Raw genomic sequence first — 24213 nt, 5'->3', positions numbered from 1 at the left:
CTGTCGTCAGGCATGGGGGAATTGAGATATTCCCTTCCCCCTAGGCTTATAGAATTTATACATGGTATGCTTGTATGTATGAGTGGTTCTTTAAATTGGGGTTTTTTAGATTATTTTTTAATATTAGATTTGTTACATTGTTTTCTTTATTGTTGTTAGCCGCCCCGAGAGAGGGGCGGCATACAAATCTAATAAATACATAAATAAATAAATAAATAAATAAATAAATAAATAAATAATAATAATTTATTAAACTTGTAGGCCGCCCCCTCCGGAGACTCGCATGCTCTTGTGTTGTTGTTGTTAAAGGTGTTAAGGTCCTCCTGTTTGGCAGCCTTTCAAAAGTTTGGAAAACTTTGGAGAGGAGGTTTTCCAGGTGTAAAATGCGGGGGGGGGGAGCGAGGGAGAAACGAGGCAGGGCCCCCATCTTCACCCCCCACCCCGAGGGGGTAGGCCTGGACGGAGGCCAACCCCCCCCGCCCCGAGGCCAGTCCCCGGCTCCCTTCTCTGAGCCCCCACAACCCGGAAAGTTCCCCCGTCCCGGAGCGAAGAGAGCCCGCCTAGCGCCGGCCGCGGCTCTTCCGCCTGGCGATCAGCTGACCGCCTTCAAGGAAGCGGCATCCCGGAGGGGCTTCAGCCGGCCGCTCCTACAGCCCCGGGCTCAGGCGGCGCAACCATGGCTGGGCGGCTGGTGGACGGGACGCAAGTAAGTGTCTTCGCCCGGCCCAGGCTCTGCCTCCCCTCCTTTCTTCCTCCTTCGCTTCTTTCTCTCCTCCTCTTCCTTTCCTCCTCCTCTCTTTCCTCTGCCTTCCCTTCTTTCCTCCTTCTCCTCTCCCTCTCCTCCTACTCTTCTTTCCTTTCTCTCCTTCTCTTCCTCTCCCTTTCTTCCTTCTCCTCTTCCTCTCATTCCTCTTCTCCTTCTCCTCTTCCTCCCCTTTCCTCCTTCTCTTCTTTCCTTCTTCTCTCCACGTCCACTCCTTTCCTCCTTCTCTTCCTCCCTTTTCCTCCTCTTCTCCTTTTTCTCTCCTCCTCCTCTCCCTTTCCTCTTCCTCCTCTCCCTTCCTGCTTCTCTCCTCCTTCTCCACTTCCACTCCTTTCCTCCTTCTCTTCCTCTTTTCCTCCTTCTCTTCTCCTTTTTCTCTCCTCCTCCTCTCCCTTTCCTATTCCTCCTTCTCTCCCTTCCTCCTTCTCTCCTCCTTCTCCACTTCCACTCCTTTCCTCCTTCTTTCTCTCCTTTCCTCCTCCTCTTCCTCACCTCCTCTTCCTTTTCCTCCCCTCTTCTTTCCTTTTTCTCTCCACCCCTCCCTTCCCTCCTCCTCCTCCTCTTCTCTCCCTCCTCTTCCTCAGCCGCCTCAGGCTGCTCCCGAGGCGCACGTGCGCTCCCAAACTTTCCCTCGGCGCCGCCCCTTTTCCCTCAGCCGCTGCTTTGTCACGCCTCCCCTCAACTCCCCCCCCCCCCGCACCTCTCTCTTCCCGCCTTCCTCGCGGGGTTCAACCTGCTGGGCGCGAGGAAACAGCGGCGAAGGTGGGGGGACGGGGGAGGGGGTTCGTGAGGAAATGAAAAACTTTCCCGAATGGGCCGCAGCCTTTTGACAGCTGCAAGTCGTTTGAACCCTCGCGCACGCGCTCTCTGCTCCTTGGGTTTCCCCGGGCTGCGGAGGACATCCAGACGTTCCTTTCGTCCTCCTCTCACGCCCTTCCTGGAGTCTTGGGACACTTAAACGACGGTTCGTTGAAGTGACCGTTCAAAATGACCACGTTTTTTCCCTCACTTTACCTCAGCTGCAGCAACCTCCGGGGGTCGCCTGGTTTATATTCGGACCCTCGGCAAGCAATTGACTCGTATTTATGACGGGCTGCAGTTTGTGTGGGGAAGGGGGGGGGTTAATGTCACGTGACCCCCTTTGGCGACCTTCTGAGCAGCCAAGTCAAAGCCGTATTCACTTAGCCAGCACGCTACTAACTTAAAACAACAATTCACCGAATAGCTGTGGCCTGAAAGATCATAATATGGCTCAAAACTCATTTAACAACTGTCTCAGCAATGGAAATTTTGGCCTTTGGACTACTTGCACGGCCTTCCAGGATGGGAAGAAAAATAGCATCTCTCTAACTCAGAGGTCTCCAACCTTGGCAACTTTATGAGGTGTAGACTTCAACTCCCAGAATTCCTCAGCCAGCCATGCTGGCTGAGGAATTCTGGGAGTTGAAGTCCACACCTCATAAAGTTGCCAAGGTTACAGACCTCTACTCTAACTAACCCAACCAGTAGTGCTAAACATAAATTGTGGCACGAAATGGTCACAAAATGAGGCAAACCTCACTTAACGACTGTCTCGGCAACAGAAATTTTGGCCTTTGGACTAATTGTATGGGAAGAAAAATAGCATCTCTCTAACCTGACCGGTAGTGCTAGGCATAAATAGTGGCAAGAAATGATCGCAAAATGAGGCGAAACTTGCTTAACAACTGTCGACAATAAAAATCTTGACCTTCATTTACGGTTGTAAGTCAAGGACTAATTGTATGGCCTTCCAGGATGAGAAGAAAAATAGGATCTCTCTCTAACCCAACTGTTAGTGTCAGACATAAATGGTAGCAAGAAATGGTCGCAAAATGAGGCAAAACTCGCTTAATGACTATCTCAGCAACAGAAATTTTGGCCTTTGGACTAATTGTATGGGAAGAAAAATAGCGTCTCTCTAACCTGACCAGTAGTGTGCTAGGCATAAATGGTGGCAAGAAATGGTCGCAAAATGAGGCAAAACTCGCTTAACGACTATCTCAGCAACAGAAATTTTGACCTTCAGTTATGCTGGTAAGTCAAGGACTAATTGTAGGCTTTCCAGGATGGGAAGAAAAATATTGCCTCTCTCTCTCTAACCCAACTGGTAGTGCTAGGCATAAATGGTGGCAAGAAATGGTCACAAAGTGAAGCAAAACTCAACAAATGACCCCAGAAAGTTTGAGCTGAGTTGTGGTCGTACTTTGAGGACTACCTACAGAATAAATTCAATATGTGTATATAGATATGTAGATATAGATAGCCTAGAGGTTAATTCTCTGCCTTACGAGGCCAAGGTTGCAAGTTCCAAGTCCCAGAGAGGGTATGGCTAGCTGATGAGGCCAAAATAAGGCCGAAATAGATCTGTCCTAGTCTCCCTTAATTTTCAAATTCAGCAAAAACACATGACATATATATATATATATATATATATATATATATATATATATATATATGTATGTATGTCTGTCTGTCTGTCTGTCTGTCTGTCTGTCTGTCTGTCTGTCTGTCTGTCTGTCTGTCGATCGATCGATAGATATAGATATAGATATAGATATAGATAGATAGATAGATAGATAGATAGATAGATAGATAGATATATGGATATGGATATGGATAGATACACATATAAATATAGATATAGATATGCATAGATATACATATATAAATATAGATATGTGTGATTTTTGTCAAGGTATATAGATATAGATATACAGTAGATATAGATATAGATATAGATAGGGGTGGGCTACTGCCCAGATGGGGGAGGAACCCAGTGGGGTAGCAAAAATGGAGCTCCACCCCAGAGCACCCAATTTGCATGAAAAATGTTGTAAGAAAATGCAGGTTGTCCTGCATAAGCTACGCCCACAGTGTGGTAGTAAAAAAATTGGTAGCCCTTCACTAGGTATAGATATACATATATAATATAAATAAGTTTTATTTATAAGTTTTATTTTATTTGCCTGGGATAAACATATATCCATCCTAAGATAAAAATACAGGAAATAGTATAAGGGCAGACTAGATGGACCATGAGGTCTTTTTCTGCCGTCAGACTTCTATGTTTCTACAGCCTTCCATCCTTCCAAGGTGTGTAAAATGATTGTTTTGTCCCCAGATTATTAAGGGCCATAGGCTGACTCTGTATACCGCTTAGAGAGAGCTGTAAAGCACTGTGAAGCGCTATATAAGTACTATTACTATTACTATTGACTTAATCTTCCATCCTTCCGAGGTCAATAAAATGCGGACCCAGATTGTTGGGGGCAATGTGCTGATTCTACAAACCACTTAGAGAGGGCTGTAAAGCCTTGTGAAGCGCTATATAAGTCTAAGTACTATTACTATTGCCTCAATCTTCCATCCTTCCGCGGTCAATAAAATGAAGACCCAGATTGTTGGGGGCAATGTGCTGGTTCTATAAACCGCTTAGAGAGGGCTGTAAAGCCTTGTGAAGCGCTATATAAGTCTAAGTGCTATTGCTATTGCCTCAATCTTCCATCCTTCCGCGGTCAATAAAATGAAGACCCAGATTGTTGGGGGCAATGTGCTGGTTCTATAAACCGCTTAGAGAGGGCTGTAAAGCCTTGTGAAGCGCTATATAAGTCTAAGTGCTATTGCTATTGCCTCAATCTTCCATCCTTCCGAGGTCAATAAAATGCGGACCCAGATTGTTGGGGGCAATCTGCTGATTCTATAATAGAGAGGGCTGTAAAGCCTTGTGAAGCGGTATATAAGTCTGAGTACTACAGTGTTCCCTCACTTTTCGTGGTGAATGCGTTCCGAGACCACCCGCGAAAGTTGAATTTCCGCGAAGTAGAGATGCGGAAGTAAATACACTATTTTTGGCTATGAACAGTATCACAAGCCTTCCCTTAACACTTTAAACCCCTAAATTGCAATTTTCCATTCCCTTAGCAACCATTCAGATTATTACTCACCATGATTATTTATTAAAGTTTATTAAAAAAATATTTATTAAAGGCAGACGAAAGTTTGGCGATGACATATGACGTCATTGGGTGGGAAAAACCGTGGTTTAGGGAAAAAACCCGCAAAGTATTTTTTAATTAATATTTTTGAAAAACCGTGGTATAGACTTTCCGCAAAGTTTGAACCCGCAAAAATCGAGGGAACACTGTATTGCTATTTCCTTACACTAGCAATCTGTTTCAAACCCATTTCTGGGAAGCTGCTCAGGTCAGTTACGAATGTTAATGTGGTTTTTAAGGCATAACGTTTGCAAAACTACTACTGTGCTACCCTTGCAACATGACAGCTTGGTGTAAGCTGCTTTTTGTTGCTTTCCAAAGGGAATGTATTGCCCTTCTTAAGTGTCACGTTCATTATAATTGTTTTCAGTGGTTCCTTCTCTAAGAATAGGAATACAATTGTAAAAGCTCACAATTTTTTAATATCTGCAAGTAGCTCTCAACTTATATTGAACAATGCTGAACAATGGAAATTCTTGAAGTGAACGGCATCTAGTTTTTGGGACCTTTTTTACTGTCATGGTTGTTAAGCGAATGACTGCAGTTGTTAAGTGAATCACATTGTCGTTGTGTGAATCCAGCTTCACTCTGTCACTTTGATTGTGGGAAGCTGGCTGGGAAGGAGTCGATCCCATAACCCCAGTTGTGAATCCACACCAGTTGCCAAGCATCTCAATTTTGATCACATCACCTGAAGACACTCCTATGGTCATAACTGTGAGGACTGTCGTAAGTACAAGGACGAATGCCAACCCTTTTTTTAAAAAATTGCTGCTGTAACTTAGAACAGTGGTCTAAATCAGTGTTTCCCAACCTTTTTTGAGCCGCGGCACATTATTCGTATTTTCAAAATCCTGGGGAACACTGAAAAGGGGGGGGGGGGGGCGCTAAAGAAAAGTTTGGACAAAAAAAACCCTCTCTCTTCCTCCCTTTCACTCTATTTCTCCCTCTTTCTCTCTTTTCCTTCCCTTCATTCTCTCTCTCCATCCCTCTTTTTTCTTTCTTCCTCTCTTTTTTGCTCTCTTTCTCTCTCCCTCCTTCCCTTCCTCTATGTCTTTCTCTCTCCCTTGCTCTCTCTCTCTGTCTCTCTTGCTATCTCTTTCTTGCTTTTCTCTCTCTCTCTTGCTCTCTCTCTCTCTTTCACTGTCTTGCTATATGTCTCTTTCTTTCTCTTTGCCTCTCTTGCTATCTCTCTTTCTCTCTCTGTCTCTCTTGCTATGTCTCTCTTTCTTTCTCTTTCTCTCTGTGCCTCTCTTGCTAAGTCTCTCTTTTTCTCTTGCTATGTCTCTCTTTCTTTTTCTCTCTCTCTGCCTCTCTTGCTATGTCTCTCTTTCTCTCTCTCTTTCTCTCTCTCTCTTTCTCTGCCTCTCTTGCTGTCTCTTATTTCTTGCTCTGTCTCTCTTTCTCTGCCTCTCTTGCTATGTCTCTCTTTCTCTCTCTCTCTGCCTCTCTTATATGTCTCTCTTTCTTTCTCTCTCTCAGCTGACTGCAAGCGGGAGCCCTGACGGCGGCAGCTGGACGTGGTGCTGGACACCGTATATGCCAGGCACGCAGCGCCAGCATGTACGACGTCCAGCAGAACGTCCAACCGCCACCGTCAGGGCTCCCACTTGCAGTCAGCTGAGAGAGAGAGAGCGAGCGATCCCTCTCGCCGCCGCCATCTCCCCCAACTGCCTGCGGCCGCTGCGGCCACCCCCCCCCGCTCCCATCGGACACTTGCCGTCGACGAAAGAGGAGCTCCAGCTGGGCGGGGCGCTGCCGGTACTTCCGTCCTGGGGCTCCCGCTCGCAGCTGTCCCCCGCCTCCTGCTCGATGCCGCGGTTTTCGGCGCTCTCCTGCTGGGCCCCAAAGAAAGAAGGCGGGGAAAAAGGTGCGAAGAATGGAGCTCTCCTTCTTCCTGCCTTCCTTCTTTGGGGCCCAGCAGGAGAGCGCCGAAAACCGCGGCATCGAGCAGGAGACAGCTGCGAGCGGGAGCCCCAGGACGGAAGTACCGGCAGCGCCCCGCCCAGCTGAAGCTTGGCGGCACACCTGGCCATATTCTTACATAGAGGTATCACTGTACAAGCATTTATTTAGACCAGCGTTTCCCAACCGGTGTGCCGTGGCACACTGGTGTGCCGTGGCACACCGGTTGGGAAACGCTGGTCTAAATAAATGCTTGTACAGTGATACCTCTATGTAAGAACGCCTCTACTTACGAATTTTTCTAGATAAGAACCGGGTGTTCAAGATTTTTTTGCCTCTTCTCAAGAACCATTTTCCACTTAACAAACCGGAGCCTCCGAAACTGTAACCAGAAAAGGCAGGGAGAAGCCTCCGTGGGGCCTCTCTAGGAATCTCCAGGGAAGAAATGGGGTCAGAAAAGGTGGGGAGAAGCCTCTGTGGGACCTCTCTAGGAATCTCCAGGGAGGAAACAGGGCCGGAAAAGGTGGGGAGAAGCCTCTGTGGGGCCTCTCCGTGAATCTCCTGGGAGGAAACAGGGCCGGCAAAGGCAGGGAGAAGCCTTCATGGGGCCTCTCTAGGAATCTCCTGGGAGGAAACAGGGCCTCCACCCTCCCTGTGGTTTCCCCAATCACATTCATTATTTGCTTTTACATTGATTCCTATGGGAAAAATTGCTTCTTTTTACAAACTTTTCTACTTAAGAACCATCAAGATGGCAATTTGTGAGTTAACAAGGCTTTGCCTTCTTTAATCTTTTTTCAGAGTGATCCTTTGAATCAGCATGATGGGGACGGAGGTTGTTTCCCCACACTCAGGGGTGGGAGTGTAATTCTTGTCTGCTTCCTGTTCTGTAGCAAACTTTAAAATTCCTGATGTGTAAATTAGCCTTGGGTGTTTTCTCCCGTTACCTACACATTTATGGTACTGATAAATTAAAAATTTGCTGAATCTGCTCCGTAGCCAAACAGTCCAGGGGTTGAAGAGAGTGTTGCACAAACTTGTATTTCAACAGTGAACTAAAAAAAGTTCATAGGGTCTGTTTTTTCCCCTTAATTAAGAAGGAAAAAGGGAGGGCATGTATTGGCTGGATTAAATTAATTTTAAAAAGAAACCAACTGGTCGAAGAAGTCTTTTTCTGATGTCGTTTCAAGCCGGAGGTGGAAGTGTTTCCATGTTCTGATCTTCACGAGATTCAAACGGAGGCTTCTCTCTTTGATTCCATCCATTGTTTCTTATGGCTGCCTTCAGATGCTTTGGAGCATAGCTTGACTCCATCTTCACCAGAAGAGCCCTTCGCCCTACGAAAGCAGACTATCAATCCTAGGTCTAGAAAGCTTAGAACTACGACACCTAAAACACGATCTAAGTATTGCCCACAAAATCATATGCTGCAACGTCCTGCCGGTCAATGACTACTTCAGCTTCAACTGCAACAACACAAGAGCATGCAACAAATTCAAACTTAACATTAATCGCTCCAAGCTTGACTGTAAAAAATATGACTTTAGCAATCGAGTTGTCGAAGCGTGGAACTCATTACTGGACTCAGTAGTGTCAACCCCTAACCGCCAACATTTTTCCCTTAGACTATCCACGATTGACCTCTCCAGGTTTCTAAGAGGTCAGTAAGGGGCGTAAATAAGTGCACTAGCCTGCCTTTCGTCCCCTGTCCAATTGTCTCTCCTTATCTCATATCTCATATATCTTTTCTTCCTTCATATATCTTCTCTATTTTTATATCTTCTCTTTATATATAATACTTCATATCTATTCTCTTCAATATGTATTGTGTATTGGACAAAATAAATAAATAAAATAAAATAAATCTTCTTTGTGGCAGCCCCTGAGATATTGGAACCCTGCTATCATGCCACCCCTCGTCCTCCTTTTCATCAAACTAGATATAACCAGTTCCAGAAAACGTTCTTTATGAGCTTTTATATAGAAGAATATGTTTTGTTGGGTTTGGGGACATAACATTTTGGTTCACGCAAAGAAAATTACATCAGGAGTTGTAAAGGAAGGCAGATTGATTGAATCAGCCTTTGGAAATGAATTTTCAAGTCGTCATTAACTATGCAAGACGTTGCAGCATATGATTTTGTGGGCAATACTTAGATCGAGTTTTAGGCGTCGTAGTTCTAAGCTTTCTAGACCTTTTGAATGGAAACCCCCATGAATCCAAATGAAAACGTCTAAATGGTTGAATCAGAGCAATTCAACAATTGGAAACAACATTCAACGCCAATGTTGTTTTGGCTCAGCAAATTAGGATTTTGGATCTTCGCTGATCCCCTACAGAGCAGAATTTTATGAAACTGCAATTTTTTTCATGATGCTTTCTTTCCCAAACTCATAATGGATTTGTACGTATGGGTTGCTTTCTGTCCATTACTAAGGTCAACGGCAATGTTTTGCTTGGAATGGAATGGAATAGAATAGAATAGAATAGAATAGAATTCGTTATTGGAGAAGATGATATTTTTCCAAATTTTTCTTCAAGGGCAGCTATTGAAAGTGAAATATTAAGCTAACACTGTCCTCAATTTAGGGATGGTTATTTGGTTTAAATACCTTGCTGGTCTTAAAAAAAATTGACTGCTTAAAAAAAAAGTATATTTGGACTGAGATGACAAATCCCCCTGCTATTCTACATCCATAATGCATTGTTTGACACCACCTGTTCACGGACAGTCATACATTGTGTACAAAACCGTAACTCTGCAGCTTTTGATAAATTGGTCTTCTACAAGTTGATTCGAAGTTAGCAGCTAGGATTAAGGGACCAAGGTCTACAGGAAAATAAAACATCCCAGCAATTTCAACTAAAATGAAAAACAACAAAAACAACCCACAGCTGGTCTCTAATCATACCAGCTTCAGATATATTAGGCAAACATAGAGCTGGGGGTGGCCCAGTGGTTAGAGTGCAGCACTGCAGGCTACTTCAGTTACCTGCTAGCTGTAGTTTAGCAGTTCAAATCTCTATCGTCTCAAGGCTTCCATCCTTCCGAGGTGGGTAAAATGAAGACCCGGATTATTGGGGGCAACATGCTGATTTCGTAAACCACTTAGAAACGACTGCAAAGGCACTATGAAGTGGTATATACTTACTGCAGCACCCTCTACATGGGGCTACCTCTGAAAAGTGTTCGGAAACTTCAGATCGTGCAGAATGCGGCCGCGAGAGCTATCATGGGCTTTCCTAGATATGCCCATGTCTCATCAACACTCGGCGGCTTGCACTAGCTGCCGATCAGTTTCCGGTCACAATTCAAAGTGTTGGTTATGATCTATAAAGCCCTTCATGGCATCAGACCAGAATACCTTCGTGACCGCCTTCTGCCGCACGAATCCCAGCGGCCGATTAGGTCCCACAGAGTTGGCCTTCCCCGGGTCCCGTTGACAAAACAATGCCGTCTGGCGGGACCCATGGGAAGAGCCTTCTCTGTGGCAGCCCCGGCCCTCTGGAATCAACTCCCCCTGGAGATTTGAACTGCCCCTACCCTCCTCAAGTTCCGTAAAATGTTGAAGACTCACCTTTGCCGCCAGGCGTGTGGGGATTGATCTCTACATTGTTATAAAAACTTAGCAGATAAGTTTTTATAACAATGCATTTTTAAATTAGTTTTAAATTTTTTTAACAAATCTAATAAATTATTATTATTATTGTTGTTGTTGTTTTGTTGTTGTTGTTATTATTATTGTTGTTGTTATTATTATTATTTGTTGTTGTTGTGGTTGTTGTGGTTGGCTCTGGCCCAGCTCCTGCCCCAAGGAATGTGGAGGTGGATGCAGGGGAAACATCAACATGTCACAGGCCTGTTTTATTGCCGACAGAGTCAGGCAGTGTAGTTTCCTCGGACGAAGAAGAAGGTGGGGGTGACTTGGAAGAGGGGTGCTTGGCACACAGCCCAGGAAGCCAATCTCCCTTATCTTTGGTCAATTCGGATGAGGAAGTGTTAGATCCAAGCATGCGTAGAATTACGCATAGAAGAGACCAATTGAAGAAATATTACAGGAGATAAGAGAGGCCACCTGTGTTTGGGTGGGGCTCCAGTAATTAGAGCTGCTGATATAAATAGCAGCGTGCTAGCTTGGCCGTTGTGGAAGATTATCTGATCGTTGTTCCTCAGGACTGTGCCTTGCTGTTTCTGGACTTTGTTGATTTTTCAGGACTTTGAAACCAAAGCAGAGCAAAGTGTGGGGGTCTCACTTCGTGGAAGAAGGAGGGCTGTGACGTTTCTTCACAGCTGCTAGCTAAGTACTTAAGGACTGATTAAGGGAATTGTACTGACTACCAGGTTGTTTTGGGATGAGTGCTCTTTGCAATACAAAAAGGGTGCTTTGTTTCTTTTGAATTTTTGTGATAAAGAACATTGTTTTTGAACTTTCAAGTGTATGTGTGTGTCTGAAATTTGTACCCTTGAATTTTCAGGAGACTCTTACCATAGAGCCCGGCAGAACATTATTATGATTACTGTGGGGTTATTTTTAAGGATGGGTGACTGCAGAATGCAGCTGCGAGAGTGGTCATGGGCCTGTCCAGGCATGCCCAGGTCTCTCCAACACTCCGCGGTCTGCATTGGCTGCCAATGGCTTCAAGGAGGTTTCCCTGAATTGTCCAAAACAGCCTTTCCCAAGGCCAAAAAGTAACATGCAAGTAACATAGGTTTGCCATCATGGGCTTAGAGATTCAGGTGGTGAGGATTGACGAATGACCGGAATAATCTGTATTATGCCCATGTCACACCAACACTCCGCAGTCTGCATTGGTTGCCGACCAGTTTCTGATAACAATTCAAAGTGTTGGTTATGACCTATAAAGCCCTTCATGGCACTGGACCAGATTATCTCAGGGACCGCCTTCTGCTGCACAAATCCCAGCGACCAGTTAGGTTCCACAGAGTGGGCCTTCTCCGGGTCCCGTCAACTAAACAATGTCGCTTGGCGGGACCCAGAGGAAGAGCCTTCTCTGTGGTGGCCCCGGCCCTCTGGAACCAACTCCCCCCAGAGATTAGAATTGCCCCCACCCTCCTTGCCTTTCGAAAGCTGCTTAAAACCCACCTCTGCCACCAGGCATGGGGGAACGGAGATACTCTTTCCCCCTAGGCCTTTACAATTTTATGCTTGGTATGTCTGTATGTATGATTGGTTTTTATATAATGGGTTTTTAACTGTTTTTAGTATTGAATTTTTGTTATATACTGTTTTATTGTTGTCTGCGGAGAGGGGCGGCATACAAATCCAATAAATAAAATAAAATAAATTAATTAATTAATTCCAGAGCAGAATTCAAAGTAATGACATTCAGATCCCTGCCGAAAGAATTTTTTCCTCCTTTCTAATTCTGGATATTGTTAAGAAATAGGCTTTTTTTGTTGTTGTTATTCTAAAGTAGAATTGATTGTAAGAAAAAGGATAGCAGATGCGTCAAAAGGAATAAAGGAATAAAATCACTAGGATCAGAAGGTTCGGGTTTTCTTTCTTTTTCCTTTTCAGCTCATGTATACACACCATAAAACTATTTCTCTATAGTCACTGATCTCTTTCTCAGATAAAGTTACGGAAGAAGGATGGATTAAACCTGATGAAATACTACAGTATCGGCCTGCAATCATTTTAAGACCTGCTGAACTACAATTTGTAAAGTTAGGGGACGCATCGGCAAGTTGTCACGGAAAGTCGATTGCATGTTGGAAAACATGAAATATCATCCAAACACAACTTGCCTGATTCTTGTTCTCTTGTTTTTATCTTGGAACTTGGAGTAACGGAGCTTACGAGACAAATGGAAACTTCGTAAGGCCCTTAAAAAAATAAGAGTTCTGAACTGAATGTATGATTACTTGGCTGGTAAAACAACTGTAACCTATCAACATTATTCTTGCAAATGTAAAATATATCACTGTGGATTTAAAAATAAAAAATAAAACATTGGATCAACTTTTCTAAGCTGCTTATTAAGTTCATGATAAATTTTATGGGGGATTTCAAAGATATACAGTGATACCTTGTCCTACAAACTTAATTGGTTCCGGGATGAGGTTCTTAAGATGAAAAGTTTGTAAGACGAAACAGTGTTTCCCATAGGAATCAATGGAAAAGCGATTAATGCGTGCAATCCCAAAATTCACCCCTTTTGCCAGCCGAAGCACCCATTTTTGCACTGCTGGGATTCCCCTGAGGTTCCCCTCCATAGGAAACTCCACGTCTGGACTTCTGTGTTTTTGCTATGCTGCAAGGGAATCCCAGCAGGGGAATCCCAGCATCTCCCAGCATTGCAAAAACGAGCGCTTCGCTGGCAATGGAAGTCCGGAGGTGGGGTTTCCCAGTGAAGGGAGCATCCGTGAAATCGCAGCATTGCAAAAACACAGAAGTCCTCGAAACCCCACCTCCGGACCTCTGTTTTTGCTATGCTGCGATTTCACTGAGGCTTCCCTCACTGGAAAACCCCCTCCAGACTTCCATTGCCAGCGAAGCACCCATTTTTGCGCTGCTGGGATTTCCCCTTCAGCATCACAAAAACACAGAGGTCCTGCTGGGATTCCCCTGCAGCAGCGCAAAAACAGATGCTTCGCTGGCAACGAAACTCCGGAGGCAGGGCATCCCAGTCGCGGCGGTGGGTTTGTAAGGTGAAAATAGTTTGTAAGAAGAAGCAAAAAAATCTTAAACCCTAGGTTTGTATCTCAAAAAGTTTGTATGATGAGGCGTTTGTAAGATGAGGTATCACTGTACTGTATTTTCCCCTAAACTTTCAACCACTGGTTCTCTCTGAGCTTATTTTCTTGCAAACATTTCAATATGTGCATGCTATTAAGCTTAATTTTGAAGAACAACCTCACCCTGTGCCTGAAGAGAAAAGTTTTTCGTCGGTGTATGTTACCTGCTCTAATCTATGCCCGTGAAACATGGATACTGTGAATGCAGAGAAATGAATAAACTACTATTGAACGACAAGATAAAGAAGAAATGGAATACTATAAGATCTTTTATTACTATAGATTAGTAATAGTATTGTAAAGGGTTGATTGTATGCAGTAATGGGCTGGTGAGTTGAGGGAAAGATTAGAAGCAACGTGAGAAAATATTATTTGACTGAAAGAGTAGTAGATGCTTGGGACAAACTTCCAGCAGACGTGGTTGGTCAATCCACAGTCACTGAATTGAAACATGCCTGGGATAAACATATACCCATCCTAAGATAAAATAAACAAGAAATAGTGTAAGGGCAGACTAGATGGACCATGAGGTCTATTTCTGCCATCAATCTTCTATGTTTCTATGTTTCTATAACTCACAGATGATAGTCTCTGGAAGAGCGATTTCATGTGTAATGTATTCGTTTATGTTACACAAGGCTTATTGCAGTAATGCCAGCATAGACCTAGGGAAATACAGTGGTCCCTCGATTTTCGCGGTTTCGAACTTCGTGAAACGGCTATATCACAGTTTTTCAAAAATATTAATTAAAAAAATACTTTGCTGTTTTTTCCTTTATACCACGATTTTTCCCGCCCGATGACGTCATACATCATCGCCAAACTTTCGGCCGCCTTTAATAATTTTTTTAAAAAATAAACTTTAATAAATAAACATGGTGAGTAATAATCTAAATGGTTGTTAAGGGAATGGGAAATGGTAATTTAGGGATTTAAAGTGCTAAGGGAAGGCTTGTGATACTATTCATAGCCAAAAATGGTGTATTTACTTCCGCATCTCTACTTCGCGGAAATTCAACTTTCGCGGGCGGTCTCAGAACGCATCCCCCGCGAAAATCGAGGGAACACTGTACTACATAGAAATGTATGATTCCCCCCACCTAACAGGATAGCAAAAATGTTTCCTAAAACTTCTCCGTTGTGTTGGAAATGCAAAAAAGAAATAGGAACTTATTATCATCAATGGTGGACATGTGGTAAAGCTAAAATATACTGGAAGATGATAGAGAAAATAATAAAAGAAATAGTAAAGCAGGATATAGAAATTACCCCGGAATTTTATTTATTAGGAATCACTAATCAGAATTATAAAAAAGAAATTCTATATTTAATTGTACACATTTTAACTGCGGCTAGAATTATTTATGCGCAGAATTGGAAATGGGAGGATCTCCCCAAAGAAGAAGAAGTTATTGAGAAAATATTAGATTGCGCTGAAATGGATATGATGACAAGACGTTTGAATGATCAAGAAGATACGAAATTCTATGAAACATGGAACAAAGTTTATATATGGATAGATAAGAAAAAATAAGATATATAATCTATTTGTAGTAAGCATAAGGTATTCATTTTTGCCTTGGGTTATATTAGTATTAGTTAAACCAATTTTGTTTAAGAACTATATTAGCATTAGTTTATATATAAGTAATATGGTAAGAATTTTAGTTTTATATTTGTATTAGAGTTAATTTGAAAAACTTCAATTTAAAATTTAGCAAAACTTTTAACATTTAACATATATCTAATTATGTATTCTTTTTCTGTATTTGAACCTATACTTTCGAGATAAGCGGGGAAAATGTATCCCCACTTTGTGTTTAATGTTTGTATGTCTGTTCGTCTATTTTATGAAAAATCAATAAAAATATTTTTTTTAAAAAGGAAAAAAAAAAAGAAATGTATGATTCCCTACGAATCGTTTCCTGTAAAATGAGCTTAAGAAGTACAATCTGGTTCCTCTTCCATTTCAGACTGTTTGAGTCCAAGGCGAAATAAACTGAACAATAAAATCTTGCTAGGGTAAAAGGATGCCCAAATTTATACGGCCTATTTAATTAACGTCTTAATTTTGAAATGGCAAAATTTCAAATCAGCCTTGGGATGGAACTTGATGAAACAATATTGCAAGTGATGATGGATAGCAATGGATTGCTTCAAACTTTCCTTTTGGTTTTCAGCAATTTGCTTTACAGGGGATTGCTAAAGATGGGTAGATGCTCCCAATTCTTAAAATGCACCCTTACTACATAATCTTCTCTTCATTCCTACAGGTGTCTTACATTGGCCAGGACTGCAAAGCAATTCCAGAATTCCTCGGGAGAAAATATGGAAGCGTCGCGAAAAGGCTGGACCTCAGCTTCAATTTATTAAGGTAGGGCGTACACGTAGATGGTTGACCTTAACGTGAAACCTCCTCGTTCTTGTTTGTTGTTGTTCATCAATACAGTGATCCCTCGCCACTTCGCGGTTCACCTTTCGCGGACTCGGTGCATCGCAGGTTTTTAATAAAATATTAATAGAAAAAAATATATTGCGGATTTTCGCTACTTCGTGGGTTTTCTGTGGAACTCGCCCGCCTGAGACGCTACTTGCCTGCATGAGATTGCAAACAACCCATGATTGGATATATCCCCATGTTTAAAATTTCTAAACACAAGGGAGGTTTCTCTGCAATCACAGCCAACATCGCCAGGGAACATCTGGATGAGAGTCGATGTTCTTGAAGCGTACCTGGCAGGTATTATTGAATTCAGCAGATACGCTGATCTTTGAAGGTTCCTTGGACTTTCTCTCCAGGTATCCTAGAATGTCTACCTGGGTCTTGTGTTGGGAAATAAGGAGAAACACCACTGGCATGCCAGAATGTCTTGGAATGATAGAGTGGTGTTGACCTAGGCAATAAAATGAGGATGGATCTGAAAAACAATGGTAGAAAATTACCTAGTGGCTTATCTTTGAGCTTGCTTTTTCTTTTCTTTTTAAATTTTTATTTATGCATTTATTTACTTATTTATACTATTGTTTTCAATTATTCTTTTAATGGTTCATTTGTTTTATTTATTTTTGCCCATACTGCGTACTGCACTGGTTGGGTTTTCAATATATGGACTGACCAGCATTGTATGTTTGGATGAAACAGTATAGTATTACTTTAAGGGCTAGACTGCAATAATGTTACTTTAAGAGCTAGGCTGCAATTAATTAGCCATAAAAGGAAGACGGATGTGCTACTCTGTGTTGCATTGCCTTTGTTTCTGTTGCATTGTATTGTATTGTTGGTTGTTGTGTATATGCTGGTTAGTATTGATAACGCTTGCTATATAGTTGTGTGCTAAGTTTTATTGTGTGCTAAATGGTATATGTACTTACTGTCTGCTAATAAGAGAATATACAGTGTTCCCACGATTTTCGCGGGGGATGCGTTCTGAGACCGCCCATGAAAGTCAAATTTCTGCGAAGTAGAGATGCGGAAGTAAATACACTATTTTTGGCTATGAACAGTATCACAAGCCTTCCCTTAACACTCTAAGCCCCTAAATTGCAATTTCCCATTCCCTTAGCAACCATTTAGATTATTACTCACCATGTTTATTTATTAAAGTTTATTTAAAAAAATATTCATTAAAGGCAGATGAAAGTTTGACGATGACATATGACGTCATTGGGTGGGAAAAACTGGTATAGGAAAAAAACCCGCAAAGTATTTTTTAATTCATATATTTGAAAAACTGTGGTATAGACTTTTCGTGAAGTTCGAACCCGCGAAAATCGAGGGAACACTGTACTATATTGCTGTGTTTCATGTTCAATATTTCTATCATTGGGTATAAGCCCAGCGTGGAATGCTAACATTTTTTTTAAAGTCAGATGATGGACATGTATTTATCCCAATCATGTTCAGTTACTGATGATCCACCCACTATTTCCACTGGAAGTTGGTTCCAGGTTTTCGCTACGCTTTCTGTGAAATCATCTTTTCTAACGTGGCTTTTGAACTGTCAGTTTGAGGTTACTTGTTTCCATATTTTTGATGTTCACTTAGTGGGGGTGGATGGGTATCTCCATGTTACAGCAGTTGGAGTGCATGGTTGAGCTCTCAAACATAAATTTTTTGGGGGGTGGGTGGGTGTTGTTTTCTGGACTTTTTTCCTTTGGCAAATGATTCACGTACAAAGCTTTGGTCGAATTATTTGCAAATGAGAATGAGATTCTACTTTGTTCTGAGCTTCAGCAGGAAATAATGATATCTTGATGTGAATGAAGATAGGAAGCAAGGCTTATAATTGCTTGTTCCTGTGTTGGTAAGCGGTATGTGTTTTAGGGATATGAATTACACAATTATACAACCTGCTATCATTTCTGTGGATTACTTGAAATTAGTTTGTATTGTATTCATGGGCCATGTGCTCCTTAGTCATAGTTTTGAGAGATACAGTGGCCTCTGATTTCTGTTGCAAATTAGAACAACTTCTACAAGTGTCGCCCAGAAAGTAATGCACCACGTTTTTTTTCTCAGCCTACAATAAAGGTACGAATGCAAAACTTTAGATATACATTATTTGAATTGTCAGGAGTGCGTGTGTAAATTTTGCGTTTCTTCAGACAGATAACGTAGCTGCAGCAGTGTTTCGAAATGGCGTCTGTAAGTGATGTACGTTACAAGCAGCGTGTCGTCATTGAATTTCTCACTGTGGAGAAAGAAACTGTTGGGAACATTCACAAATGTTTGTGTACAGTTTATGGAGAATCTGAAGTCGACAGAAGTACGGTTAGTCGCTGGGAACAGAGGGTGAGGCCATTAGAAGACGGTTTGGCAGAGCTCCAAGATTTGCAGTGTTCGGGGATTGCTTGTAATGTACATCATTTACAGACGCCATTTCGAAACACTGCTGCAGCTATGCTATCTATCTGAAGAAATGCAAAATTTACACACGCACTCCTGACAATTCAAATAATGTATATCTAAAGTTTCGCATTCGTACCATTACTGTAGGCTAAGAAAAAAAATGGGGTGCATTGCTTCCTGGGTGACCCTCGTAGGTATTATTGGCCTACCTGAACCCCGATGGATGTACCAAGTGTCTTTTGTCCTTAACTTTCTCTTTTTTCTTTTTTTCTTTTCATAATTCAACTTTAATTTAATTTTTCAAGCGGCATAACACATGATTGGGATCTTGCTCCATCAAAAGAGTTTGTTATGGTTCCCTGAAGTCTTGAAGTGAAAAGAAAAACGAAATGACATTAGTGATAGAAGCTACGGTATATGCATTCCTCATTTGATTATTTTCCTTTTTTTTTTTGAATAATTTTTACAGAATTTTTTTTAAATGTAAGACAGACAGAACTAACAACATTTAACATATATAGGAGCTACCATTGCTCCTCTTATTATAGAAGTCTTCCTAATACAAAAATGAAAAGCTACTTCTCAAACATTTTCAAACATTTTCTATAGATTATATAATTATGATTAAATAGTTAGACTCAGTTATTAGAAATAGTGTTATTCATTAAGTTTCACTATGAGTTGTATTCAAAAATATACATTTTACTGTTTCATATTTTATTTTGTTATCTTCAATAATCTTTCCCCCCCCAAATTCCACCATTTATACACTTTTCCCCAAATTTTATAAAATTCAGATTCCGCTTGATTGTTTAACCTTCTCGTCATCGTATCCAGTTCTGCGCATTCCATAATTTTCCTTAAAATCTCTTCATCTTTTGGAAAAACGAAACGACATTAGTGATAGAAGCTATGGTATATACATTCCTCATTTGATTATTTTCAAAGAAACAAAGAGGCTTTGCTTTTAGCAGAGTGGAACTGGATTTTTACTACTGCCTTGACCTGCTTAAAAACAGCAAGAAAATAGATCTAAATTAAAATGCATTTTATATTTAGCCCGAATATGAGGTATGCAAATAGGTCTGACAGTAACTTCAGGGGTAAAATGCTATCGGTTTGGCCCGGTTCATTCATACCGGTAGCAGCAGTCGCTGGTGGTTCGAAGAACCGGTAGTGATGGCAGCGTTAGGCTCCGCCCACCTCCCCGGGTGCCGCCATTTTTGTTTTTTAACCTTTCGCGCATGCGCAAAGCCTTCAGACCATGCACGGAGGGTGAGAACGTACACGTGACAGTAGCGGACGCAAATTGTATGTGTGTGTATATTTATATATAATTCTCTGCATTACAAGGCAAAGGTTGCAGGTTCAAGTCCCAGTAGGTATGGCTAGCTGATGAGGCCAAAATAAGGCCGAAATAGATCTATCCTCCCTTAATGTTCAAATTCAGCAAAAAAACATGTGATTGATGTATGTATGTATGTATGTATGTATGTATGTATGTATGTATATATATATATATGTGTGTGTGTGTGTGTGTGTGTGTCATATGTTTTTTTGCTGAATTTGAAAATTAAGGGAGACCAGGATAGATCTATTTCGGCCTTATTTTGGCCTCATCAGCTAGCCATACCCACTGGGACTTGAACCTGCAACCTTTGCCTTGTAAGGCAGAGAATTATCCTCTAGGCTACAGTATCCAGTCCCTTCAGCTCTGCACCAGGGAAGGGTTACATATTTTTGTGTCGAATCACCCTGGTGTATTGAAGGAACATCACGGCTCCTTATTTGCCTCTCGGCCCAACCCAGGGCCATTTCCAAGGCAGTTAATTTTATTACTTATATTTATTGTTTATTATTTATTTATATATATATAAAAGGAAGCTTCAATATACCAGGGTGATTTGACAAAAGAAATCACACATAACCCTTCCCTGGTACAAGCTGATACAAGAGGTGAGCCTGTAGCCTAGAGGCTAAGGCTACTGCCTTGCAAGGCAGAGGCCCCAGGTTCAAATCCCAAAAAGGGTGTGGCTACCTGATGAAGGCAAACAAGCCTTAAATAGAGTAGTCTCCCCTCCTTTTCATTATCAGCAAAAATATGTTACACACACACACATACACACACACACTAAAGGGAGTGGGGTTTTTTCAATAGCATGTTGTGATGTGATGTGGAAACCTTCCTTTACTTTCTTTACTTTGTTACAGTGAGGGCCTTGACATGTTGATTTATTTAATGACCGTTCAAAGTTACAACAGCACTGGAAAAAATGATTTAGAATAATTGGTCCTTGCATTTATGACCGTTGTCGTGTTCCCAGACTCCCATGATAAAATTTGGGCACTTGGCAACCAGAGCGTATTTTATGATGGTTGAAGTGGTCCCAGGTTCACATGATTGCCACATATGACTTTCTTAGCTGGCTTTCAACAAGCAAAGTTGTTGTAAAATTGGGTGCAGCTCACTTAACAATCACCTCGCTTAGTGACAAATGTTTGAACCCCAACAGTGGTCATCAGTCAAAGACTACCTGGTTTTTTTTAATTAAATAATCTTTATTGAATATTTACATTAAATGAAAAGAAAAACATATACAGTGTTCCCTCAATTTTTGCGCGTTCAAACTACGTGAAAAGTCTATACCACGGTTTTTCAAAAATATTAATTAAAAAATACTTTGCGGTTTTCCCCCCTATACCACGGTTTTTCCCTCCTGATGACGTCATATGTCATCACCAAACTTTTGTCCACCTTTAAGAAATATTTTTTTAAATAAACTTTAATAAAGAAACATGGTGAGTAATAATCTAAATGGTTGTCAAGGGAATGGGAAATGGTAATTTAGGGGTTTAAAGTGTTAAGGGAAGGCTTGTGATACTTTTCATAGCCCAAAATAGTGTATTTACTTCCGCATCTCTACTTCGCGGAAATTCAACTTTCGCGGGCAGTCTCGGAACGCATCCCCCGCGGAAATCGAGGGACCACTGTAATACACAATGTGACATTAATATAAATTGGAAAGAAGAAAAGAGTGAAAGAAATAAAGTGAGAAAGGTAAGAACAAGATTAAAGAAAAAGAGAAAAAGATCATAGTTCATCTATATAGATGACATCATAAACAACCTTTAATACCACTTTTTCTCTGGGAACACAGAGCCGATGTCTAACAAAATAAGGAAAGCGAATGTTAGAAACAAAGCGTGAACAAGAGTAAAAATTGATCTTTAAAAGTCTGTCTCAAATTATTTAAAAAGAGATTCCTTTGTTCCTTTTTTAAATGGAAAGCGATAAGAGGATGTTGGTGATAAAAAAAATAAAAATTTGTTCTACAATTACCTTAAGCGTTGGATCTCTGAAAGAGCCTCTCCATTGAAAAATATATTCTCAAATCAAATAATGTGGATTTTAAAATTGCACCCCTAAATAGCTCTTTCGGTCCTGCTGGCTATGGTGGATGAAATCGGTTTGCTGCAAAGAGTTTGCTAGAACCGAAAAAGAAAATGCTTTACTTTTGTCTGTTTAATATTAATTAATACTATGATTGTAGATTGCCTGGAATTATTTGAGCTGCGAAACATGCAGGCGTGTGTACGCTTATACAATCACATACACAGACTTACACACCCACACATGCTCCATATGTATTGTAAAATAAACAATAAATAAATAAATCAATGAAATGAGGGAAAACTACTTAAAATATAGAATAGAATAGAATAGAATTTTTTATTGGCCAAGTGTGATTGGACACACAAGGAATTTGTCTTGGTGCATATGCTCTCAGCGTACATAAAATAAAATATACATTTGTCAAGAATCATGTGGTACGACACTTAATGATTGTCATAGGGGTCAAATAAGCAATGAAGAAGCAATATTAATAAAAATCTTAGGATATAAGCAACAAGTTACAGTCGTACAGTCAACATGGGAGGAAATGGGTGATAGGAATGATGAGAAAAACTAGTAGAATAGAAGTGCAGATTTAGTAGAAAGTCTGACAGTGTTGAGGGAATTATTTGTTTAGTAGAGTGATGGCGTTCGGAAAAAAACTGTTCTTGTGTCTAGTTGTCTTGGTGTGCAGTGCTCTGTAGCGACGTTTTGAGGGTAGGAGTTGAAACAATTTGTGTCCAGGATGTGAGGGGTCAGTAAATATTTTCCCCGCCCTCTTTTTGACCCGTGCAGTCTACAGGTCCTCAATGGAAGGCAGGTTGGCAGCAATTGTTTTTTCTGCAGTTCTGATTCTCCTCTGAAGTCTGTGTCAGTCCTGTTGGGTTGCAGCACCAAACCAGAGAGTTATAGAGGTGCAAATGTATATGCAACCTAAAGGAACAGCTCCCGTAATTGGGACACTGAGAGATCATCAGACCGGTTTTAATTGCCCCAATTTCCGTGGTCAGAAAGCTAAATGGAGTGTGCAGTATTATAGATGAATAGGAAACAAAAAAAAAGTCATTTGACATTTTGACAATATGGATGAAACATTTTTCTATGACCAAATTTGGTCTCTCTGTTGTCCGCCCTCAAATCTCGACTTGTACATTCTTACCACTTTGGAATTTTTTTGTGCTGGGAGGGGAAAAAAAAAAATAGATTCCTTCGGTCCACTTTAAGCACCAACTATAAAAAAGAGATAGGAGAAACAAAGGAGAAATTTAAGATAAAAAGCATGTCATCCTTTTTTTTTTTATTCGTCACGATGAATCTTCTCTCGGCTTTCAACAGGGTGAAAAAACGCGTCTATTGTTAAAACTTTTCATTGTGGTAGCTTTTATTAGGTACCCGGGAATATTTTCCTTGTAATTGGGCAAATCTTAATCGTCGCAGTTGCATATTTATCAGTGTGAGAGGCTGTTAATAATGTAGCTGTCATGCCCAAACACATTTCTGCATGAAATCCATTTAGTCCTTGCATTGTTCGGGGTTGGAATGTCACCGGGACATCAAAGCCCTCCCTTCAAGGCTCCAGCCCAGAGGCCTGCAGAGGCAGGAGAAAAGGCTGGATCAATAAACGTAACATGTTAATGCCAAGCAAATAGAATAAATGATTCTCTCTGACAAGAGATGAAAAATCACCTTGTGTCAGCTGGCATGGCGGTGCCATTTCAGCCGAGACACTTGAAAACTTGATCTGACAAGGAAAAAAAGGAGAGGTGATGGTTATAAGATGCTTTTGTTTCCAACTTCTTCTTCTTCGGGGTTTTTTTTTTTTTTGACCTGTCAGGCTTTTGAATTGTCGTCCCCCCCCCCCACTTTTTTTTTTGTGTCATGTGAAAATTGTAGTCTGAGGGAGTTTGGAAGCCGTTTCTCCCCTTCAAATGGGTGAACGCCGCTGTTTAATTGATTCACTTAGCATTTGAAACTGTCACGCATTAATAATTGCTAAATCCTGTAGGTGCACTCCGATGTGTCACACTTAAATGTGTAGTTATCAGAAAATTAATATCCTTAATGAACCAACACTTCAGAGTAGCATTGCGTGAAATCCTCCTCTTGCCCTTTGGTTTTCCTGAATATATTCCAGCCAGGGTTTTTTTTCAGAAGGATCTTTTTTCCCGAGGGCTGGATTTCGTTCCTTCTGATGCCCAACAATTGCCTCTTTGCTTTGGGTACGCAGCGTGCTAAGTGACAAATGCAGTAATTATACTGGAGTTAGTAATTAACATAATTATAGTCAATTATGACAAATACAGTACAGAGAGAAATAAATGGGGAGTCGTCCGTCCCCCCCAGAAATTAGCAAGCTAATTGATTTATCTTTTTATGTTGTTGAAACTGGCAATTGTAATCCCATTCGTTCCCTGGGAAATAAGAACAATGTTTACACATTGGGCATTTTGTTATGGACAGGTCCTCCGCTCAGGTTTATAGTCTTCCTTCCTTCCTTCCTTCCTTTTTCCCTTCCTTTCTTCTTT

At 41.2% G+C, this 24213-nt stretch overlaps 1 protein-coding gene across 1 annotated transcript in view; it reads left to right on the top strand.

Moving 5' to 3' along the window:
- The first annotated feature begins 568 nt into the window (after window positions 1-568).
- LRMDA (leucine rich melanocyte differentiation associated) overlaps window positions 569-24213 on the top strand; it is a 936663-nt gene continuing 913018 nt past the window's right edge. Inside the window, exons 1-2 of the mRNA XM_070752013.1 lie at window positions 569-706; window positions 15719-15819. Of these exons, the coding sequence (XP_070608114.1) occupies window positions 677-706; window positions 15719-15819 (131 nt within the window). The 5' untranslated portion in view covers window positions 569-676. The remainder of the gene's footprint in view (window positions 707-15718; window positions 15820-24213) is intronic.

Source organism: Erythrolamprus reginae, chromosome 5 (genome assembly GCF_031021105.1).
Source record: "Erythrolamprus reginae isolate rEryReg1 chromosome 5, rEryReg1.hap1, whole genome shotgun sequence".
NCBI lineage: Eukaryota > Metazoa > Chordata > Lepidosauria > Squamata > Dipsadidae > Erythrolamprus > Erythrolamprus reginae.
This window is presented reverse-complemented; position numbering and strand designations above follow the sequence as displayed.